The sequence below is a fragment of the Aotus nancymaae genome, unplaced genomic scaffold (assembly GCF_030222135.1).
Source record: "Aotus nancymaae isolate 86718 unplaced genomic scaffold, 86718_ANA_hifiasm-v0.15.2.pri h1tg000040l, whole genome shotgun sequence".
Taxonomy (NCBI): domain Eukaryota; kingdom Metazoa; phylum Chordata; class Mammalia; order Primates; family Aotidae; genus Aotus; species Aotus nancymaae.
The window spans coordinates 18,032,353-18,055,438 of NW_026988454.1; the positions used below are offsets into that span (position 1 = coordinate 18,032,353).

The following is a 23,086-nucleotide window of genomic DNA, read 5'->3' on the forward strand; positions in this document are numbered from 1 at the left end:
GTAACCCACTTAATATTTTCCATTTCATCTTTCTACACTTCTTGATGATCTCCATTTGGAGAAAAGAAAAAAGTCAAATCCTTGATAGGAACCTGATAACTCTAAAGCAGACCCAGACGGATTGGATTTACACGCAGTGCTTCCGTAAACTATCCCTGTGAAGTAGGACTACCAGTATCAGATAAAACAACAAACAAGCATATCATGGCCCTTCTTAAAGAAACAACCAACACAGAGTTATGAATATCTTTAGTGTAAAGGAGGTTCATCTTTTTAGATGAATAAGTTACACCTCTTGTATTCAATAGGATTTACATTCTAATGGGGGAAGAATATGCATCTCAAGAAAACTAACCGAAGGGCACAGTGGCTCACACCTGTAATCCCAGCACTTTGGGAGGCCAAGGCGAGGGGATCACGAGGTCAGGAGTGTGAGTCCAGCCTGGCCAATATGGTGCAATCCCATTTCTAATAAAAATAGAAAAATTAGCCGGGCGTGGTGGTGCGTGCCTGTAATGCCAGCTACCTGGGAGGCTAAGGTAGGAGAATCACTTGAACCCGGGAGGCCGTGGTTGCAGTGAGCCGCGATCGCGCCACTTCACTCCAGCGTGGGAAGCGAGACTCCATGTCAAAGGAGAAAGACGGCGGGGGGGGGGGGGGGGGGGGGGGGGTGGAGGGAGAGAGAGAGAGAGAGAGGAGGTAGGAAGGAAGGAAGGAAGGAGGGAGGGAAGGAAAATATCCGAAATATATGCCATTAATACTCTAGATATCCAGTGCTAGCTCACACCTGTAATCCCAGCAATTTGGGACGCCAAGGCGAGCGGATCACCTGAGGTCAGGAGTTCGAGACCAGCCTGGCCAATATGGCGAAATCCCGATTCTACAAAAAAAAAATGCAATAATTGATCGGACATGGTGGCGTCGGCGTGTAGTCCCAGCTACCCTGGATGCTGAGGTGGGAGAATCACTTGAACCTGGGAGGCGGAGGTTGCAGTGAGCTGAGTTCACGCCACTGCACTCCAGCCTGGGCCACAGAGTGAGACTCTGTCTTAAAAAAGAAAAAAAGCGATGTTGATTTAGATCAACATTGGCTGGGGTCATCAGGGGAAAAGGTACAGGAAATAGCAGATCCTTGAAGGATAGGCAGAATTCTGAGGAATAAAGAGGAAGGGAAAAATACTACAGGTGCAACCAAAAGCACAGAAGGAACTTAGAAAACTGATTCCTGGGCCGTTTTCAATAGATATCACCAACCTCATTCTTAATCATGCACATAATTAACTTGACCAAAGCTAGGCAATTGGCATCAAAACCAAAACTGGAGGCCGGGCATGGTGGCTCACGCCTGTAATCCAAGCACTTTGGAAGCCAAGGCGGGCGGATCACCTGAGGTTGGGAGTTCAAGACCAGCCTGACCAATATGGTGAAACCTCGTCTTAAAAAAAAAAAAAAAAAAAAAAAACTAAAACTGGAGTCTTCAGAATTCCAACTCCAGGCTTTGACAGTGTGTATTAACTTTGAAGCAAAGTATTTGTTTGAGAGACTATAGGGAGAGGTTTAGGATAGTAGGTTGGCACTTTATTCGAGGTACTTACATGAGTAAGGACTTTTGAATCGTTTTCTATGCGCAGTGATCTGCAACTGCTTAGGTGTGGTTTCTACTGCATTGATTTTTTTTCTATTTTTGTTCTTAAATTTTACACTCAACAATTACTGAACACAACAAAATAGTGATATTGCAGATTAGGAGCAAGTCCTACTGCTCAAAGGCCAAAGCGCTCTTGCCTTTGTTCAGAGTCGCTTTGTGAGATGGGCCTCTCAGGCTGTTTTCCCAATTTGCGATACTGACTATTCCCACACTGGCTACCGACGAGAATTGACTCTCTGCAGCCACCGTCTCCCTCCTATAGTCCCATCCAATCAGAGCTCCGCGGGAAGAGGCGGGGCTGAGAGGCGCGCATTGTGCTTGCTTCTCGCAGTTCCTGCTGCGTTTGCTTTCGGCATGGAGGAAATTTATGCGAAGTTTGTGTCTCAGAAAATCAGCAAAACCCGCTGGCAACCGCTGCCTCCGGGAAGTTTGCAGACCGCGGAAACGTTCGCTACGGGATCTTGGGACAATGAGGTATCCCCGCTGATGAGGAGCCCCTACCTCCTCCTCCCTTTCTCCGGTTGAGCTGCACCCCTGTCCGCCCGCGCGCCAACTTCCACCTTCTGGTTCTTCTCGCAATTCTAGGTCCCCGGGACCCCTATCTCAGACGCAGTTACCCCATAGCTCAGAGCCGGTGCCGGTGTGCCTGAGCCTCGTATCTTGTTGGGTTTTAAACTCACCATACCATTTGTCTGAAATGTTTTGGAGCAAGGTTTCCTGACGGCAGGACAACTTTTATTTTCCGAGAGTTGACGTTTATGTCATCTCAAGACAAAACTTTTTGTTTTACAGGAAAATTATGTTTCACTGTGGTCTATTGGAGATTTTGGAAACTTGGACTCTGATGGAGGGTTTGAAGGAGACCATCAGTTATTGTGTGATATCAGACACCATGGTGATATAATGGATTTACAGGTAAATCTTTGTAGTATGCAAAAACTAAATTTGAGACTGAGTAATACATTTAAACAAGCAGAGGATCGTAAAGGTTGTCTGGTTTACAGAAAACTGAGTGCCCTATAAGTTATAATTTGCCCGACATCATTTAGCCATTTAGGGGCAGAAAAAGGACTGGGAAAGGGGATACAGATTTAATCATACTTTTTATTAATTGACCGTCGGCTATGTGCTAAGTACCGTTTTGGGAGCTTTACAAAAGTTAATTTATTGTTGCATGCCGGTGAATCAAGTGTCGTTATCTTTGTTTTACTAATGAGAAAATTGAGACTAGTATATCTTGAGCATGTACTATGTGACAGATACTGTGCAGGGGGTTTTACATCATTTTGTTTTTTGAATTCTCATAACAACTCCTTAAGTAGAGATTAGTACTCCCGTTTTAAAGATTTACCATGATTTAGAGAATTTAACTTGGCCAAAGTCTCAAAACCAGTAGTGAGTGGTGGGGATGAAATTAAGTTTTTAAATCCTGATGTGGAGAGTCCCTGCAGTTTATTCTCTAGAATGCTACTTAGCCCTAGGAAAGATATTTTTCTTTTTTTAAATTTTTTTTTTTTTTTTTTGAAACTGAGTCTCGCCCTGTCATCCAGGCTGGAATGCTGTGGCTTGATCTTGGCTCACTACAACCTCTGCTTCCCCACAAGCCCAACTCATTTTTGTATTATTGTAGAGACAGGGTCTCACCATGTTGCCCAAGCTGGTCTTGAACTCCTGAGCTCAAGCAATCCGTCCACCTAGGCCTCCCAAAGTGCTGGGATTACAGGCATGAGCCTGTAATTTCTCTAAGGTTTTATTGTGTTGGTCCCAAATTAAATCAATTGTAAGCGAATGTGTTTAGGAAAAAAATATTGTTTATTCATGAAAATACTCTTATTTTTGATCACTACTAAAACAAATAAAAAAGAAAAAAAGAAAATACTCTTATTTATATGGCATTATTTGCTTAGCACTCATAGACTTCACTTTTCAAAATTGTTACGAGTTTTACTACTGATCAAGTTAAATAAACAAATGGACTTCCTCCCTACTATTATTTCTGAATCTTTAACAAGCAGAAATTTTCTCTTCAGTTTTTTGACCAGGAAAGAATTGTCACTGCTTCATCAACAGGATGTGTAACAGTTTTCCTTCACCATCCAAATAACCAGGTAAAGAACTTTAGTTTGAAAAGTGAATTTTTTGGCATAGAATATTGCTTGCTAGGAAAAAAAAAAAAAGAAAAGAAAAAACAATAATAATAATAAAATATAAAAGTGAATTTTTTTTTTTGATACGGAGTTTTGCTCTTGTTGCCCAGGCTGGATGGAGTGCAATGGCATAATCTCAGCTTACCACAATCTCCACCTCCTGGGTTCAAGCAATTTTCCTGCCTCAGCCTCCCCAGTAGCTGGGATTACAAGGATGCTCCACTGTGCCCAGCTAATTTTGTATTTTTAGTAGAGACGGGGTGTCTCCATGTTGGTTAGGCTGGTCTTGAACTCTGACCTCAGGTGATCTGCCTGTCTTGGCCTCCCAAAGTACTGGGACTGCAGGTATGAGCCACCATGCCCAGCCAAAAGTAACCTTTCTAATAGACATGCCTAGTAAATATCAAGACCCAGTTCATGTTAAGTGTTTTTTTGAGTCATTTGCAAAAACCGATAAAAGCTTTATGTTTTATTTTATTTATTTATTTATTTATTTTTTGAGACAGAGTCTCTCTCTCTTACCTAGGCTGGAGTGCAGTGGCGTGATGTCCACTCACTGCAGCCTGCGCCTCCTGGTTCAAGTTATTCTCCCACCTTAGCCTCCCAAGTAGCTGGGATTACAGGCGGGTGCCACCACACCTGGCTAATTTTTTTATTTTTAGTAGAGATGGAATTTTGCCATGTTGGCCAGGCTGGTCTCAAAGTCCTGACCTCAGGTGATCCACCTGCCTCCCAAAGTGCTGGGATTATAGGCATGAGCCACAGTGGTGGGCCAGAGATTTATATTTTAGATGTAGGTTCATTCCCATAAGAATATAAACAGTTGCTTTTTAACATGCAACTGCTTGATCCCTAAACGTCATTACTGTAGTTTGAGGTAACTGTGGGGCATTATTAAACAATATTCCTTTTGAATCTAATTCAGTATACTGAACTTCTTTACTTTTTTTATTTTTTTATTTTTTTATTTTTTTTTAGAGACAGGGTTTCTCCATGTTGGTCAGGCTGGTCCCGAACTCCCGACCTCAAGTGATCCGCCTGCCTCGGCCTCCCAAAGTGCTGGGTTTACAGGCATGAGCCACTGTGACCAACCTCAGTATACAGAACTTTGATAGAAGTAGTTTCTAGATTTCATTACTCTAAAGGAAAAAAGAGACATTTATTCTTTTAGAAGGGTGTGAGTCAGAATTTAAAAATAATCTTGTTGGGAAGAAGTGCTAGTTCCTTAAACTTTCTTTAATAGTATCCTCATTTCTGATGTCTAGACTCTGTCAGTCAACCAGCAATGGACTACAGCTCACTACCACACAGGCCCCGGCAGTCCTTCCTATAGCAGTGCACCATGTACAGGTATTGTGTGTAACAACCCAGAAATTGTTACAGTTGGAGAGGATGGTCGAATAAATCTCTTCAGAGCTGATCACAAGGAAGCTGTAAGAACCATAGGTAAGAAAAATCCCAGCCTGGCCAACATGGTGAAACCATCTCTACTAAAAATACGAGTTAGCTGGGTGTGGTAGTGCATGCCTGTAATCCCAGGTACTCAGAAGGCCAAGGCAGGAGAATTGTTTGAACCCGAGAGGCCGAGGTTGCAGTAGCTGAGATGGCACTGCCATATTCCTACCTGGGCAATGGAAGGAGACTCCATCTCAAAAAAAGAAAAATCATTTTATTTCTTTCATCTCTCACAGAGTAATTGAGTACTTAGGATATAATAAGTAAACACAGCCAGGCAGGGTGGATCACGAGGTCAAGAGATCCAGACCATCCTGGCCACATGGTGAAAGCCTGTCTCTACCAACAATACAAAACTTAGCTGGGCATGGTGGTGCGCACCTGTAGTCTCAGCTACTGGGGAGGCTGAGGCAGGAGAATTGCTTGAACCCAGGAGGCGGAGGTTGCAGTGAACTGAGATCACACCACTGCACTCCAGCCTGGCAGCAGAGCAAGACCCTGTCTCAAAAGTAAACACAATGTTAAATGATTGAGGGATATAAAAATACATGGACGGGCGCAGTGGCTCATGCTTATAATCCCAGCACTTCAGGAGGTCAAGGCAAGCAGATCATTTGAGGCCACAAGTTTGAGACTAGCCTGGCCAACATGGCAAAATCCTGTCTCTACTAAAAATAAAAAAATTAACTGGCAGTCGTGGCACACACCTATAATCCTAGCTGCTCGGAAGGCTGAGGCATGAGAATTGCTTGAACCTAGGAGGTGGAGGCTTTAGTGAGCCAATATCATACTACTGCACTCCTGCCTGGGTGACAGCAAGACTGTGTTTCAAAAATATATATATAAATGTGCATGCGCGCACACACACAAACACAAGACAGGATCCTTTTGTCAAGACAGTATATTGATGAGACCAGTACAAATGACTGACTAGAGACAGAAACCTTTTTTTTTTCTTTTGCTAGAGGGGATTATCAGATAAAAGCATCTGGGAGCAGGTAGTAATTAATAGTTTTTCTAGGTTCTAGACCGTAAGTAATACTAAAAGATGGCATGCTAGACAAAGGGAATAGGCCAGAGGCAGGACAAAGACATTCAGAGAAAGACAAAAAGTATAGTTTGACCCGACTTTAGATATTTATGCAGGAGAGATGAAAGATGAAGCAAGAGAAGGGTAAATGGGCCAGATTGCAAAGAGTCTATAAAGCAAAATCACAGAGATTACATCTTTTAGATAGAAAACTAAGTGTATTGGTTCTCAACTATGCTTCAGTAAGACTTGCCTGAGGAAATTTTTTTTAACTGTTCACCACTCTAGACCTCTTGAATCAGAATCGCTAGGAATTGAGCCCATGAGTCCAGTTTTTGTTTTGTTTTATTTATTTATTTACTTTTTAGACGGAGTCTCACTCTGTTATCAGGCTGAAGTGCAGTGTCACAATCTCGTCTCACTGCAACCTCTGCCTCCCAGGTTCAAGCAATTCTCCTGCCTGAGCCTCCCGAGTAGCTGGGACTACAGGCACCCACCATCACTCCCAGCTAATTTTTGTATTTTTGGTAGAGATGGGCTTTCACCATGTTGGCCAGGATGGTTTTCATCTCTTGACCATGTAATCTGCCCACCTTGGCCTCCCAAAGTGCTGGGATTACAGGTATGAGCCACCGTGCTCAGCCTTTTGTGTTGTTTATTATGGTTTTCAGTTCTGAGTTAAGTTGCATTACTTTTTTTTTTTTTTTTTTTTTTTTTTGTGACAGGGTCTTGCCTTATCACCCAGGCTGGAGTGCAGTGGCATGATCCCAGCTCGCGCAACCTCTGCCTCCCAGGTTCAAGCAATCCTCCTGCCTCAGCCTCCCAAGGATCTGGGACCACAGATGCATACCACCATGCCCGGCTAATTTTTGTAGAAATGAGGTTTTACCATGCTGTCCAGGCTGGTCTCAAACTCCTGGGCTCAAGTGAATTGCCCGCCTCGGCCTCCCAAACTGTTAGGATTACAGGCGTGAGCCACTGCACTGGGCAACATCACTTATTTGTTAATTAATGACCGTTGTCTGGTGGCAGTGTAGAGGAGTGGCACAAACTAAAGTTTATAAAGTATATGTTAAATTATGAGGCATAAGTTCTAAACACCAGGAAATCAACAAAAGGACCATTATAACAATCAGGAATGACTTCATAGAAAGGGTGAGAGTTGATGAGGATGAAAATAAGTAGATTTGGGATGAGTCTGCAGAATAATACAAGGTTGGCATGAGCTCTGTAGAAAGCAATGGGGTTTGGCCCAATAGAATGGAAGTTCTAGGTCAGGAACTAGTGGGAAATAAGATTGGGTTTAGGGGAGCTTGAACAACTCTCTCAGAAATGCAGGGTAACAGTCTTAAGAGTTAAAAAAGAATGTTTGAAAACTCAGCCTTCCATTTCGAAAACAGTTCAAGGCTGGGCCCAGTAGCTCACGCCTGTAAACCCAGCACTTCGGGAGGCCGAGGTGGGTGGCTCATCTGAGCTCAGGAGTTCGAGACCAGCCTGACCAATGTGGTGAAACCCTGTCTCTACTAAAAATACAAAAATTAGCCAGGCGTTGTGGTGTGTGCCTATAATCCCAGCTACTAGGGAGGCCGAGGCAAGAGAATCACTTGAACTCGGGAGGTAGAGGTTGCAGTAAGCCGAGACCACACCAGTGCCCTCTAGCCTGAGTGACACAGCAATATCCATCTCAAAAAAATAAAAATAAAAACAAAACAGTTCAGATGTCCTGTAATATTTTTCCATCCAAAGAGAATCCGTTTAAACATGTACATTACCATGTACTTTTCTATAGAAATTTAAATTATGAGTTACTGGAAATTGTATTTGTAATATATCAATCCATGAAAGGAGTGTGATTTAATATTTTCTTGGAAAAAAGGAACTCATTAACACATATTACCATTTTTTAAAATTTTTAGACAATGCAGATAGTAGTACACTCCATGCTGTAACCTTTCTTCGAACTCCTGAGATTCTTACTGTGAATTCAATTGGACAGTTGAAAATATGGGATTTCAGACAACAAGGAAATGAGCCTTCTCAGATATTGTCACTGTAAGTATTGATTTGTAATTTCAGTAATGTAATCGAAAATTAATGTGTTTGGTTGTTTATATCAATTGGCTTTAAGCCATATTGTATTTTAATTACATTTTAAGAGGGTGATCCCTGATTAAATTTGGTAGAGAAAGCATAACTTGATGGGGTTGACACTACTTTCATTTAGTAATTATTTGTTACAGTGATTCATTTGAAGTTTGTATTATTTTGTGGAGAACTTATTTCTGCTCTTTCAATGATTGTTTAATGGATAAAATATATTCCAGATATAATGATTAGGGGAAAAATATAATTCCAGATATTTTTTCTGAGCAGAAATCCCCCCTTTTAGGTGTACAATCTTTTCTCATAAGAAAATAGAATGTGTCACACTGAAAACATAGTTACAAAAACTAAGCATTAAATAAGATGATAAATAATATTTAGTACAGTTGATGTATGATTTTTTAAAAAATCTAAGAAGTGGAAATGTGATTTGTACATCTTACCATCAGATTATCCTTCATTCCATGTCTCCATATTGAAGTGAGAATGAATAACTGTGGCCTTGAATTATTTCAAAATTGTACTATTTGGAAATATATCTAATTTAGTTCATTTTTTGGCATCATTAAGATTTAGCCAGGCCCAGCGTGGTGGTTCACACCTGTAGTCCCAGCACTTTCCGAGGCCAAGGCAGGTGGATCACTTGAGGTCAGGAGTTCGAGACCAGCCTGGCCAACATGGTGAAACCCCGTCTCTTCTAAAAATATAAAAATTAGCCAGGCATGGTGGCATGTGCCTGTAATCCCACCTACTTGGGAGGCTGAGGCAGGAGATTCACTTGAACCAGGGAGGCAGAGTTTGCAGTGAGCCAAGATCACACCATTGCACTCCAGCCTGGGCAAAAAGAATGAAACTCTCTCAAATTTTAAAAAAAGATTCAGCCAGTAGCTCCAGCCACTAAGTTGTTGTTTAGTTACCATATAAAACATGTTTCTTGGCTGAGCATGGTGACTCATGCCTGTAATCCCAACACTTTGGGAGGATCACCTGCGGTGAGAAGTTTGAGATCAGCTGGGGCAACATAACGAGACCCCCGTCTCTACAAAAACCCACCATGCCTGGCTAGTTTTTGTATTTTTAGTAGTGATGGGGTTTCGCCATATTGGCCAGATTGGTTTTGAACTCCTGACCTCAAGTGATCCACCTGCCTTGGCCTCCCAAAGTGCTGGGATTTTAGGCATGAGCCACTAAGCCTGGTCAAGAGCCTTTCTCTTAAAAAAGAAAAATCCAGGCTGGTCACAGTGTCTCATGCTGGTCATCCCAGCACTTTGGGAGGCCTAGGTGGCTAGGTCGCTTGAGGCTGGCAGTTCAAGATCAACCTGGGCAACATGGAGAAACCTCATCTCTACAAAACTACAAAAAGTTAATCAGGCGTGATGGTGCACACATGTAATTCCAGCTACTCAGGAGGAGGCTGATGTGGGAGGATCACCTGAGCCCAGGGAGTTCGAGCCTGCAGTGAGCCACAATCGCAGTGCCACAATCCAGCCTGGGTAGCAGAGTGAGACCCTGTCTCAAAAATTACAACAACAACAAAAAAACCATGTTTCTTGTGTTACACAAAGATAAATTATACTTTATCTGATTTTGATGTCAATGTTATCTCCCGCAAAAGGACTGGTGACCGAGTGCCACTCCACTGCATTGATAGACATCCCAACCAACAGCATGTTGTAGCTACTGGTGGCCAAGATGGAATGTTGAGTATTTGGGATGTTAGACAAGGTACTATGCCTGTATCTCTGCTGAAGGCTCATGAAGCTGAAAGTAAGTATTGTGGAGATACAGAAAGTTTTTATTGGGTGAGTTATATGACATATAATAAGCACCTTTTCATAATCACACACGTGGATCATTTTACATGATAGCTTTTAATTTAAATAATTATCTAATCTCTTTTTACTTGACATTTAAGTTCTTTAACATGTTTCTTTTTTTTTTGAGACAGTTTCACTCTTGTCCATGCTGGAGTGCAATGGCACCATCTCTGCTTACCACAGCCTCAGCCTCCCAGGTTCAAGCAGTTCTCCTACCTCAGCCTCCCCAAGTAGGTGGGATTTCAGGCATGTGCCATCACACCCGGCTAATTTTGAATTTTTAATAGAGATGGGTTTTCTCCATATTGGTCAGGCTGGTCTCAAACTCCTGACCTCAGATGGTTTGCCTGCCTCAACCTCCCAAAGTGCTGGGATTACAGGCATTAGCCACTTCGTCTGGCTTTTTTTTTTTTTTAAGGGACAGGGTCTGAATCTGTTGCCCAGGCTGGAGTGCAGTGGTGCAGTCACGGCTCACTACACCCTTGACCTCCAGGGCTCAGGCGATCCCCCCATATCAGCTTCCCAAGTAGATAGGACTATAGGTGTGTGCCACCATGCCTAGCTGATTTTTTTTGTCATTGTTTGTTTTTTTGTGGATATGGGGTTTTGCTTTATTGCCCAGGCTGGTTTCAAACTCCTGGGCTTAAGTGATCTTCAGGAAGTGCTGAGATTACAGGGGTAAGCTATGAGCCACCATACCAGCCACAGGTTTCAGTCTTATATCTATATCCAAAACTGTACTGAGAATCCTTAGATATTTATGTACCTTTTTTTTTTTTTTTTTTTTTTTTTTGGAGACAGAGTCTCTCTCTGTCACCCAGGCCAGAGTATAGTCATGGTGTGATTATAGCTCATTGCAGCCTTAAACTCCTTGACTTATACGATCCTTCCAATGTGCTAGGATTACAGGTTTGAGCCTTATGTACTTACTTTCTTTTTTTTGTTTTTTGAGACAGAGTCTTGCTCTGTCGCACAGGCTAGAGTGCAGTGGCGCAATCTGAGCTCACTGCAACCTCCACCTCCTGGTTCAAGCAGTTCTGTCTCAGCCTCCCGAGCAGCTGGGGCTACAGGTATATGCCACCGTGAGTCTAGCTAATTTTTTGTATTTTTAGTAGAAACGGGGTTTCACCGTATTGGTCAGCCTGGTCTCGAACTCCTGACCTCATGATCCACCTGTTTCAGCCTCCCAAAGTTCTGGGATCACAGGTGTGAGCCACTGCACCCGGCCTACTTATTTTCTTAGGATAATTTTTTAGAAGTAGAGTTGATAGGTCAAACATTTTACATAATCCATTGACAAGAGTATTCTACACAAAAATAATACCAGTTTAAGCCAGGCACATTGGCACATACCTGTAGTTCTAGCTATTCAGGAGCCTGAGGCGGGAAGATTGTTTGAGCCCAAGAGTTTGAGGTCAGCTTAGGCAACATAACCTCTTTAAAAAGCTAATAATACTAATTTAATCCAGGTGGGGTGGCATGCACCAGCTTCTTAGGAGGCCAAGGCAGGAGAATTGCTTGAGTCCAGGAATTCGAGGCTGTAGTATGTTATGATTGCACCTATGCACTCTAGCCTGGACGATACAGTGAGACCCCGCCTTCCTAAAAAGAAAAGGTAACAAAAATACCATTTTATATTGCCATAGTTAAATGTGCAAGAATGCCCTTTTCACATGCAAATGCAGGCTATTTGTCATATTTGCTAATGAATGCTGTGCTCCTCAATTTATTGTTGCATCTTTTTTTTTAAATATGAATGATAGATTTATAAGGTTTTTTTTTTTCCCCGCCTTTTGATTCTGGTGGAGATGATTTGACTGGACAGAAATTTTTCATTTTATTACTCTGTCTTTGATGATATGCAAGAATGGATTACACGTTTTGTTTTTTTTTTTGAGATGGAGTCTTGCTCTGTTGCCCAGGCTGGAGTGTAGTGATGTGATCTCAGCTAACTGCAACTTCCACCTCCCAGGTTCAAGCCAGTCTCCTGCCTCAGCCTCCCTAGTAGCTGGGACTTCAGGCATGTGTCCCCTGGCTGATTTTTATATTTTTAGTAGAAATGGGGTTTCACCACATTTGCCAGGCTGGTCTCCAACTTCTGACTTCAGGTGATCTGTCTGCCTTGGCATCCCAAAGTGCTGAGATTACAGGCATGAGCTACCACACCCAGACCTATACTTTTTTTTTAAACAGGGTCTCTGTCAGCCAGGTTGAAGTGCAGTGGATCACAGCCCACTGCAGCCTCAACCTCGCCTCCCTGGCTCAATCAGTCCTCCCACCTCAGCCTCCCGAGTAGCTGAGGCTGCAGGCATGCACCACCATACCCAGCTAATTTTTTATTTTTTGTAGAGACGGTCTCGCTCTGTTGCCCAGGCTAGAGTGCAGTGACATGGTACCTCACTTCAGCCTCAACTTTCCTGGGGTCAAATGATCCTGCCTTGCCCTTCTGAGTAGCTGGGACTACAGGTGTGTGCCACTACATCTGGCTAATTTTTTTAATTATTATAATTCTATAGAAATTACGATTCAAAAAAAAAGTCTAGGTGCGGTGGCTCATGCCTGTAATCCCAGCACTTTGGGAGGCGGAGGTGGGCAGATCACGAGGTCAAGAAATCAGGACCATCCTGGCCAACATGGAGAAACCTCGTCTCTACTAAAAAATTCAAAAATCTGGACATGGTGGCTCACACCTGTAATCCAAGCACTTTAGAGGCCAAGGTGGGCGGATCACCTGAGGTCGGGAGTTCGAGACCAGCCTGACCAACATGGTGAAACCCTGTCTTTAAAAAAAAAAAAAAAAAATGAAAATTAGCTGGGCGTGGTAGTGCACACCTGTAGTCCCAGTCAGGAGGCTGAGGCAGGAGAATTGCTTGAACCTGGGAGGCAGAGGTTGCAGTGAGCCGAAATCACGTCACTGCACTCCAGCCTGGCAACAGAGCAAGACTCCATCTCAAAAAAAAAAAAAAAAAGAAGAAAGAAATTATGATTCCATAAAAGATTTTGAGGAAGCCAGGCGCGGTGGCTAACGCCTGTAATCCCAGCACTTTGGGAAGCCGAGGCGGGTGGATCACAAGGTCAGGAGATCAAGACCATCCTGGTCAACATGGTGAAACCCTGTCTCAACTAAAAATACAAAAAAATTAGCTGGGCATGGTGGCGCGTGCCTGTAATCCCAGCTACTCAGGAAGCTGAGGCAGGAGAATTGCCTGAAACCAGGAGGCGGAGGTCGCGGTGAGCCGAGATCGCGCATTTGCACTCCAGCCTGGGTAACATGAGCGAAACTCCGTCTCAAAAAAAAAAAAGATTTTGAGGAAACGAGGAAGACTGATATCTTTCAGAATGCAGTGTGATTTTGGAATACATACGGTTTCTTTGGGACTGGGCACAGTAGTTCATGCTTGTAATTCTAGCACTTTGGGAGTTCAAGGCAGGCAGATCGCTTGAGCCAAGGAATTTGAGACCAACCTGGGCAACATGGAGAAACTCCGTCTCTGTTAAAAATACAAAATTTAGGCCTGGCATGGTGGCTCACACCTGTAATCCCAGCACTTTGGGAAGCCAAGGCGAGTGGATCATGAGGTCAGGAGTTCAAGACCAGCCTGGCCAACATAGTGAAACCCTGTCTCTACTAAAAATACAAAAATTAGCTGGGCATGGTGGCACATACCTGTAGTCTCAACTACTTGGGAGGCTGAGACAGGAGAATTGCTTGAACCTAGGAGGTAGAGGTTGCAATATGCCAAGATTGTGCCACTGCACGCCAGCCTGGGCAACAGAGCAAGACTCCATCTCAATAAATAAATAAATAAATAAATAATACAAAAATTAGCCAGGTTCAGTGACTCACACCTGAAATCCCAGCACTTTGGAGGCCAAGGCAGGCAGACCATGAGGTCAGGAGATCGAGACCATCCTGGCCAACATGGTGGAACCCCATCTTTACTAAAAATGCAAAAATTAGCTGGGTGTGATGGCACATGTCTGTAGTCACAGCTGTTCGGGAGGCTGAGGCAGGAGAATCACTTGAACCTGGGAGGTGGAGGTTGCAGTGAGCCAAAATTGTGCCACTGCACTCCAGCCTGGCAACAGAACGAGACTCCATCTCAAGAATAAAAAACAAAACAAAAATTAGTTGGGTATGGTGACGCATGCCTGTAGTCCTAGCTACTTGGGAGGCTGAGATAGGCAGATTGCTTAAGCCTGAGAGGTCAAGTGAGCTATAACCATGCCACCCTGCACTCCAGCCTGGGAGCCAGAGCAAGACTGTTTCAAAATAAGAGAGAAATTCTTTGCGTTGAATTACATAGAAGTTTGTCACTGACCTGTGTTCCTAAAGTATGAAGCATAAATATTTGGGCTAAGAAATAGTTTCTCTTGATAAATAATCAACAAATAAAAAATAAAAATCCGTCCATCTGAAACTGGATTCAAATTTTTGGAACATTTCCAAATTTTTGTTTGTAAGAAGTCAGTTGCTATTTCTATGATAGAGACCAGAAGTATTCAGAATCTTGGCATTAACCAATATTGGATATTGCCTCTTAGAAATCATTTTTTATATTTCTATCAGGGTCTTTCTCAGTCTTTCCAATGATACAATCTTCATATATTAATGACACAGGAGTTGAAAAATATGACAACTTACCAATTAAAAAAAAAACTTTTCCAGCCTGGCTCAGTGGCTCACGCCTATAATCCCAGCACTTTGGGAGGCCAAGGCAAGTGAATCATTTGAGGCCAGGGGTTTGAGACCAGCCTGGCCAACGTAGTTAAATCCTGTCTCTACTAAAAGTTCAAAAATAGCCGGGCATGGTGGCAGGCACCTGTAATCCCAGCTACTGGGATGCTAAGGCAGGAGAATCACTTGAACCCAGGAGGAGGTTGCAGTTAGCCCAGATCGCGCCACCGTACTCCAACCTGGGCAACTGAGTGAGACTACATCTTAAAAGAAAAAAAAAAAACTTTTCCTTAAAAAATAATCATTCCTAGCCAGGCACACACCTGTAATCCCAGCACTTAGGGAGGCTGAGGAAGAAGGATTGCTTGAGGCCAGGAGTAGAAGACCAAGGTAGACGACATAGCAAAACTCTGTCTCTATTTAAAAAAAAAAAAAAACACACACCTTTTTCATTAAAAAATTTAATAGGTTAAATGTTTTAGCAATATTTTCATTTATTTCCTTGCCCAGTACACAAATTTATTTGGCTTCTTTTTCCTTTTCTTTTTTTTCTTCCAGACAGAGTCTTACTCTGTTGACCAGGCTGCAGTGCAGTTTTGCAGGCTCGGCTCACTGCAACCTCCACCTCCTGGGTTCAAGTGATTCTCCTGTCTCAGCCTCCCGAGTAGCTGGGACTACAAGCATGTGCCACCAAGACTGGCTAATTTTTGTATTTTTAGTAGAGACAGGGTTTCACCATGTTGCCCAGGCTGGTCCTGACCTCAGGTGATCCACCCGCCTCAGCCTCCCAAAGTGTTCTTTTTCCTTTCTCCATGTTATAACCATTGGAGAGTTATATCTTTTCTTTAATTCTGAAGCCTTTAATTTTTATGATAAACTTGAGGCTTGAAGGTATGTGATGGAGGATAATGGAAGATGGTGCCTAGAGATGGGGGTTAATGTTTGTTCAGCAAATCTGCACAGAAATGAGCTTCTTGGTTCTTATTTCTTAGTGTGGGAAGTTCACTTTCACCCATCCAACCCAGATCATCTGTTTACCTGCTCTGAAGATGGATCCCTCTGGCACTGGGATGCCTCCACAGATGTACCTGAAAAGTCGTTACTCTTCCATCAAGGTAAACTTTTTAATGAATACTGCTATGTTTAATTTCTTTTTTTTAAGATGGAGTCTCGCTTTGTTGCCCAGGTTGGAGTGTAGCAGCACAATCTCGGTTCACTGCAACCTCCACCTCCTGGATTCAAGCAATTCTCATGCCTCAGCCTCCCGAGTAACTGGGGGCTACAGGCGTGGGCCACCATGCCCAGGTAATTTTCTTGTATTTTTAGTAAAGATGGGGTTTCACCATGTTGGCCAGGCTGGTCTCAAACTCCTGACCTCAAATGATCCACCTGCCTCAGCCTCCCAAAGTGCTGGGATTACAGGAGTGAGCCACAGTGCCTGGTCTTTTTTTTTCTTTTTTGAGAAAAAGTCTTAGTCACCCAGGCTGGAGTGCAGTGGCACAATCTCGGCTCACTGCAACCTCTGCCTCTTGAGTTCAAGCTTTTCTCGTGCCTTGGTTTCCCTAGTAGCTGGGATTACAGGTGTGTGCCACCATACCTGGCTAATTTTTTTTTGTATTTTTAGTAGAGATAGGGTTTTGTTACGTTGGCCAGACTGATCTCAAACGCCTGGTCTCAAGTGATCTACCCACTTCAGCCTCCCTAAAGTGCTGAGATTATAGGCTTGAGCCACTGTGCCCAGCCTGTTATGAGTAATTTTGTTAAACTTTTTTTTTTTTTTTTTTGAGACAGACTCTCACTCTGCTGTCCAGGCTGGAGTGCAGTGGCATAGTCTTGGCACACTGTAACCTCCACCTCCTGGGTTCATGTGATTCTCCTGCCTCAGCCTCCCGAGTAGCTGGGATTACAGGAACCCACCACTATGCCCAGCAAAGTTTTTCTTTTTTTTTTTTTCTTCTAATTTTTTGTATTTTTGGTAGAGATGGGGTTTCACCATGTTGACCAGGCTGGTCTTGAACTCCTGACCTTGTGAATTCGCCCACCTCGGCCTCTCAAAGTGCTGGGATTACAGGTGTGAGACACTGCGCCTGGCCTCATACTTTTATTTTGTTTTGTTTGAGACAGGGTCTTACTCTGACATCCAGGCTGGATTGCAGTGGCATGATCATGGCTTGCTACAGCCTCACCATCCCAAGTTCAAGTGATCCTCCTGCCTCAGCCTCCCAAAGAGCTGAGACCAGAGGTACTTGCCACCACAACTAGCTAATTTTTTTTTTTTTTTTTTTTTTTTTTTTTGTAGAGACGAGGTCTCACTATCCTACCCAGGCTGGTCTCGAACTCCTGAGCTCAAGCAATCCTCCTGCCTGGGCCACCAGAGATGCTGCAATTATAAGCAGGAGCCACTGTACCCGGCCTTATTATACTTTTAAATACCAAATTAGACATACTGTATTTTTTTACTTAATGGCAAAACATTTTTATTCTCTTACCTCAGAGTAAATTTGAGTATCACAGGGCTTGAAATCTGACTGTTAAGTTACTAACTAATGTATGGCTGATGGCTAGAAATGCTGTAAGCTGGCTCACTTGAGACAGCCAAGGTTCTCCTTTGTGAGTGCCATTAATCTGGACCCTCATGCCATAGCATAGACACAGGCAAATCTTTTATATTGCATTGCCAAGTTTGGGTGAGTGGCAAGAAGCAAGTTGATACTTGATGTAACTGAAGGTACTGGTTTCCTCTCAGGTTAAAAGGCCTGATCTCAGCCAGGTGCAGTGGCTCATACCTGTAATTCCAGCACTTTAGGAGGCTGAGGAGGGTGGATCATGAGGTCAGGAGTTCCAAGACCAGCCTGGCCAATATGGTGAAACCCTGTCTCTAGTAAAAATACAACAAATTAGCTGGGTGTGGTGGCATGCACCTGTAGTTCCAGCTGCTCGGGACGCTGAGGCAGAATTGCTTGAACCTAGGAGGTGGAGGTTGCAGTGAGCCGAGATCATGCCACTGTACTCCAGCCTGGGTGACAGAGCAAGACTCCATCTGAAAAAAAAAGGTCTGCTCTCCTCATTATAGTCAGTAGTAGGTTATGGTCAGCCAAAACCCATATACTTCTAATCAAGGATTTGTGTGTGTTTTTGTATTTTCCAAGTTTCCTGTTTTTGAGGGTTTGTCTGTGGTTCCAAAGTTCGTTTGATTATTCATTCAGAAATATTTACTGAATAATGCCTACCATGTGGTAGGCATTCTTCTAGGTGTTAGGATGTACAACAGTAAGCAGAACGAAATGTCAACACATAGAGCAAATATCCTAGCAGACAGTTAAAAAATAGATAATTAAAGGCCGGGCGCGGTGGCTCAAGCCTGTAATCCCAGCACTTTGGGAGGCCGAGGCGGGTGGATCACGAGGTCAAGAGATCGAGACCATCCTGGTCAACATGGTGAAACCCCGTCTCTACTAATACAAAAAATTAGCTGGGCACGGTGGCGCGTGTCTGTAATCCCAGCTACTCAGGAGGCTGAGGCAGGAGAATTGCCTGAACCCAGGAGGCAGAGGTTGCGGTGAGCCGAGATCGTGCCATTGCACTCCAGCCTGGGTATCAAGAGCGAAACTCCGTCTCAAAAAAAAAAAAAAAAAAAATAGATAATTAGAGTCCAATCAGAGTATCAGAAACTACCTTAGCGGTAGAAGGAAGTGGTCTCACATATGTTAGAAGAGCTAGGAAAACAAAAGGGAATAGGAGGGGTGCTGGTAGAACAAATAGGAAGAAAAGAGAGCACCCAGAAATAATAATCGTTAGTACCCCTGCTGCTGCACTGTTGGAAACGCTATAAATGTTCTGGGTCGGGCACAGTGACTCACTCCTGTAATCCTAGCACTTTGGGAGGCTGAGGTGGGCGAATCTCGAAGTCAAGATTGAGACCATCCTGGCCAACATGATGAAACCCGTCTTTACTAAAAATACAAAAATTAGCTGGGCATGGTGGTGGGCTCCTGTAGTCCCAGCTACTCGGGAAGCTGAGGCAGGAGAATCGCTTGAACCCGGGATGCAGAGGTTGTAGTGAGCTGAGCCCGCCACTGCACTTCAGCCTGGTGACAGAGCGAGACTTTGTCTCAAAAAAAAAAAAAAAAAAAAGTTGGTTCTGAATCAGCAGAAAAGGCACTACCTCAATCAGGCTGGAACTACCGCCAGTGTTATTGCCAGAAACCTGGAGCAGGAAGGAGCTGCTGCTTCCCTCTGCCTTCCGGTCACCTACCATTAATACGTCCCATTGGCAGGCCCACTGGACGGCAGATGGTAAAGCAGCCTGGAAAGTGGAGTTTGCCAACTTCTATCCCCTACAGTATATAGCGGAGCACAGAAAAGTGGGAAAGAAAACTGAAAAGAAAAAGGAGGCCACGCATGGTGGCTCACGCCTGTAATCCCAGCACTTTGGGAGGCTGAGGCAGGTGGATCACCTGAGGCCAGGAGTTCAAGACCATCCTGATCCAACATGGTGAAACCTTGTCTCTACTAAAAATACAAAAATTAGCCGGGCGTGGTGGTAGGTGCCTGTAATCTCAGCTACTAGGGAGGCTGAGGCAGGAGAATGGCTTGAACCTGGGAGGTGGCAGTTACAGTGAGCCGAGATCATGCCACTGCACTCCAGCCTGGGCAACAGAGCGAGACTCCATCTCAAAAAAAAAATTAAGAAAAAGGAAAATAACGGGGCCAAATACACTGCTAATTACCATGAAGAAGAGTACAGCAGAGTAGAAGGATAAAGAATAGAGACAGAGATGAGGGGAGCTACTCTATTGAGAGTCTAAGGAGAGGCCATTTGAGAGAAGGAACATTTGAGCAGAGTCTTAGGAGAAGTGAAGGTGTAAGTGACATGAAAGCATTCCAGGCAGAGGAAACAGCAAATGCTGAGGGCCTGAGACAGGCAGAGAACAGCAAGGACACCATGTTTGAAGCTCAGCCAGCAGGGTAGAGTGGTAGGAGATAAGGGATGGTGGCTGAGGAGTCATGAGACTTTGTAGCCCATGATAAGGACATTAGACTGTGGGAGGGGGGAGGAGAAAAGTGGAAGCAGGGAGATGAGGAAAGGAGTCTTATCACAGTGGCTTGAATAATATGTTAATCTTTACAGTGTCCAAGAGCAATGTAAAATGTAAGAACAGTAAAAGATAGACAGAAAAATTAAGGGGAAAAAATTTTAAAACTTCTCTAGTAAAATTCTGGAGTGGAGAGCATGTGTGGAACATGCATGCATGTCTATGCTAACTTCACTATGGAGAAATAAACAGTTTCATCTAAGGATTAACTAAGTATATACTTGGTTTTTATTTCCTTCCTCCACTAACCACACAGTCTTGAACTTGCAGGTTTACTTTTAAGGAACCTTGGTTAGACTGGAAATAAAACTTTATCCTGTGTCTACTATTGCAAGGCACAGTATATTAGACACCGTGAAAAAGTAAAACAAATATGAAATATGCGACCTGCTCTTAAGACACAGTCACGGACAGAGGCATGGAAAGTTCAATTAGGATATAAGAATTGTTGGGCTGGGCGTGGTGGCTCACGCCTGTAATCCAAGCACTTTGGAGGCCAAGGTGGGCGGATCACCTGATGTTGGGAGTTCAAGACCAGCCTGACTAACATGGTGAAACCTCGTCTTAAAAAAAAAAAAAAAAAAAAAAAAAAAAAATTGTTACAAAGTAGTGCTGAGGGTTCAAGGAAAGAAAAGAAAAACATGAACTAGAGATTGTCTTCAAAGTTTTCTTAGAGAAGGAAGTTGAGCCATATTTTAAAGGATTAGCAAGATTTTAAATGTACTAATCTTTAAGCTTCAAGACATAGGGACTTTGCACAGAGCACTTAGCACAGAGCCTGGCACATAGTAGGTACTCAGTTATTTGCTGAGTGAATTAAATTTGTACTTATTTGGTATGACAGCAAGTTGAAAGGAAAGTTGTAAATAATGCCTAAAATGGAAATATACTGCTTCTGCCTGCCTCACTTTACTCTATATTAAGTGCAGTGCTCTGTTAAAAATAAAAGCTTATAATCTACTAGTGTTCTTACTTACTTTTAAGAACATTTATCTAAAAAGCATAAAAAAGATCCAAGGTAAGGTGATTATATTTTTAGAAATATAGTAACAAATATATATTTAGAAATATATTATTTCTTTCTTTCTTTCTTTTTTTTTTTGAGACGGGATTTCTCCATGTTGGCCAGGCTGGTCTCGAACTCCTGACCTCAGGCAATCCTCCCGCCTTGGCCTCCCAAAGTGCTGGGATTACAGGTGTGAGCCACTGCACTTGGCCTAGAAATATAAATCTAGAACTACTCAACTAGAAATGTGTCTAGAAATTCTTTCTCATGATCATTTATTACCCAAGAGTTTATATTTCCATATATTACCTATATTTTTGGTTTCTTTTTTTTTTTCTTTCTTTATTCAACTTCTCTGATGGCCATTTTGCTACCTTTCTGAGACTTTCCACTAAAAGATTAACAGAAAGACAGTCAGTTGAAATCATCTGCTTTGCCTGAAGACTTCAAGTTTGGTATCCATATTATTTCATGGAAATTTGAATATTTAATATCACTGAATAAGCCTTTGGTCAAAAATGGGTTTGTACAATAATGGAATTATTAACCTGTTATTCTGAGAATTAAACACATTGAAATCATCACCTGTCTAAATATCAGTAGAAGTTTGCATGTTTACTAATATAAAAATCATCTTAAAATTTTTTTTCTTTTCTTGTTTTCTTCCAGGAGGAAGAACCAGTACATTTTTGTCTCATAGCATTAGTAACCAAGCTCACGTTCACCAGTCTGTCATTAGTTCCTGGCTCAGCACTGATCCTGCAAAAGACCGAATTGAAATCACAAGCTTACTTCCCAGTAGGACTCTGTCTGTGAACAGTTTGGATGTTTTAGGTCCTTGTCTTGTTTGTGGAACTGATGCAGAAGCAATTTATGTTACTAGACATCTTTTTTCATAGAAGTATTGTAATTTTAAGATTTCAGATAGAACATACAATTAGCCTTTTGAAATCCAACATCTGTGCAAAGTTTTATTATCAGAAAATATGAGATTTGCAGGGGAAACATCAATAAACTACCATTAATGTCAATGCCCAGTTTTGGCTTTTGTTAGCCTGACACTCCCACAACAGTTGTAGAGTCTGATGGATGACTGAGGGCAAAAGATTGTGAACATGTGGAAGAAAATCAGTGGGATTCTGGTGCTGATGAATAGGTTGCCTTCAGAGTATTATTGACAGCTCATGGAACTAGTTCTTTGTTTTTGATGTGGGAATTAACACAACATCAGTGGTGGTTATGGGAACCACTAATGGGTTCCTACAATTTTTATCAGTAGTATGTGGAGTATACGCCTTCCTAGTGGCAATTGCCAATGCTAACGATTATTCTTTTTATTGCAAGTATTTCCTATGGTCCTTCCACACTTTATTTCCCTAATAATTATAGTAAATGTTTTCAGAAAGAATTGAGTAGAGCAAAAATAACAAAGATGTATAGCTATGTTCGAATTTTTTTTTGAGACAGATTTTTTTTTTTAAAACAAAGTCTTGCTCTGTTGCCAGGCTGGAGTGCAGTGGTGCTATCTTGGCTCACTGCAGCCTCCACCTCCCAGGTTCAAGCAATTCTCCTGCCTCAGCCTGCTGAGTAGCTGGAACTACAGGGGTGCGCCACCACACCTAGCTAATTTTTGTGTTTTTTAGTAGACATGGGGTTTCACCATGTCGGCCAGGATGGTCTCGATGTCTCGACCTCATGATCTGCTTGCCTCAGCCTCCCAAAGTGCTGGGAGGTGTGAGCCACTGTGCCTAGCCCGAAATTTTTTAAAGATGAAAATGTTTTGACAAGTTCCTTTTTCAGAATAGGTTTTTGAGCAGAGCTCTTTCAACTCCTTAGACCCAACTTTATTTCTGTTGAAAAGGGAACAAACACAACATTTTTCCTAAGGAATTTAGCTTTTGTTTAGCTTCACAGCATAGCTGAAAATTACCAAACTGGACATTGTGTGATAAAGTAGAATTTGATATTGATAAGCAAATTGACTTCCAAACTAAAATTCGATGGTTAACAAGTGTGATTAATCAAATGATGATATAATCAGAGTGAAGAATTGTGCCATTTTTTTCTTATTGTTTTTACCTTTGTCCCCACCCCCCACCAGAATTT

General features: G+C 42.7%; 1 protein-coding gene across 3 annotated transcripts; it reads left to right on the forward strand.

Annotated features, from left to right (window-relative positions):
* The first annotated feature begins 1,954 nt into the window (after positions 1-1,954).
* On the forward strand, positions 1,955-22,011 carry NUP43 (nucleoporin 43). 3 transcript variants are annotated; one of them, XM_064360578.1, is made up of 8 exons: positions 1,955-2,122; positions 2,441-2,563; positions 3,679-3,756; positions 5,061-5,241; positions 8,197-8,332; positions 9,999-10,150; positions 15,871-15,993; positions 21,650-22,011. In XM_064360578.1, exons 1-8 carry the CDS (start codon positions 2,003-2,005, stop codon positions 21,877-21,879), a joined length of 1,143 nt encoding a protein of 380 aa, XP_064216648.1. In that variant the 5' UTR covers positions 1,955-2,002; the 3' UTR covers positions 21,880-22,011. The 3 variants fall into 3 exon arrangements, with proteins under 3 accessions (XP_064216648.1, XP_064216649.1, XP_064216647.1); XM_064360579.1 differs by lacking the exons at positions 15,871-15,993; positions 21,650-22,011 and adding an exon at positions 10,332-10,964 and having other exon boundaries at positions 5,061-5,145; XM_064360577.1 differs by lacking the exons at positions 15,871-15,993; positions 21,650-22,011 and adding an exon at positions 10,332-10,961.
* Positions 22,012-23,086: the final 1,075 nt, after the last annotated feature.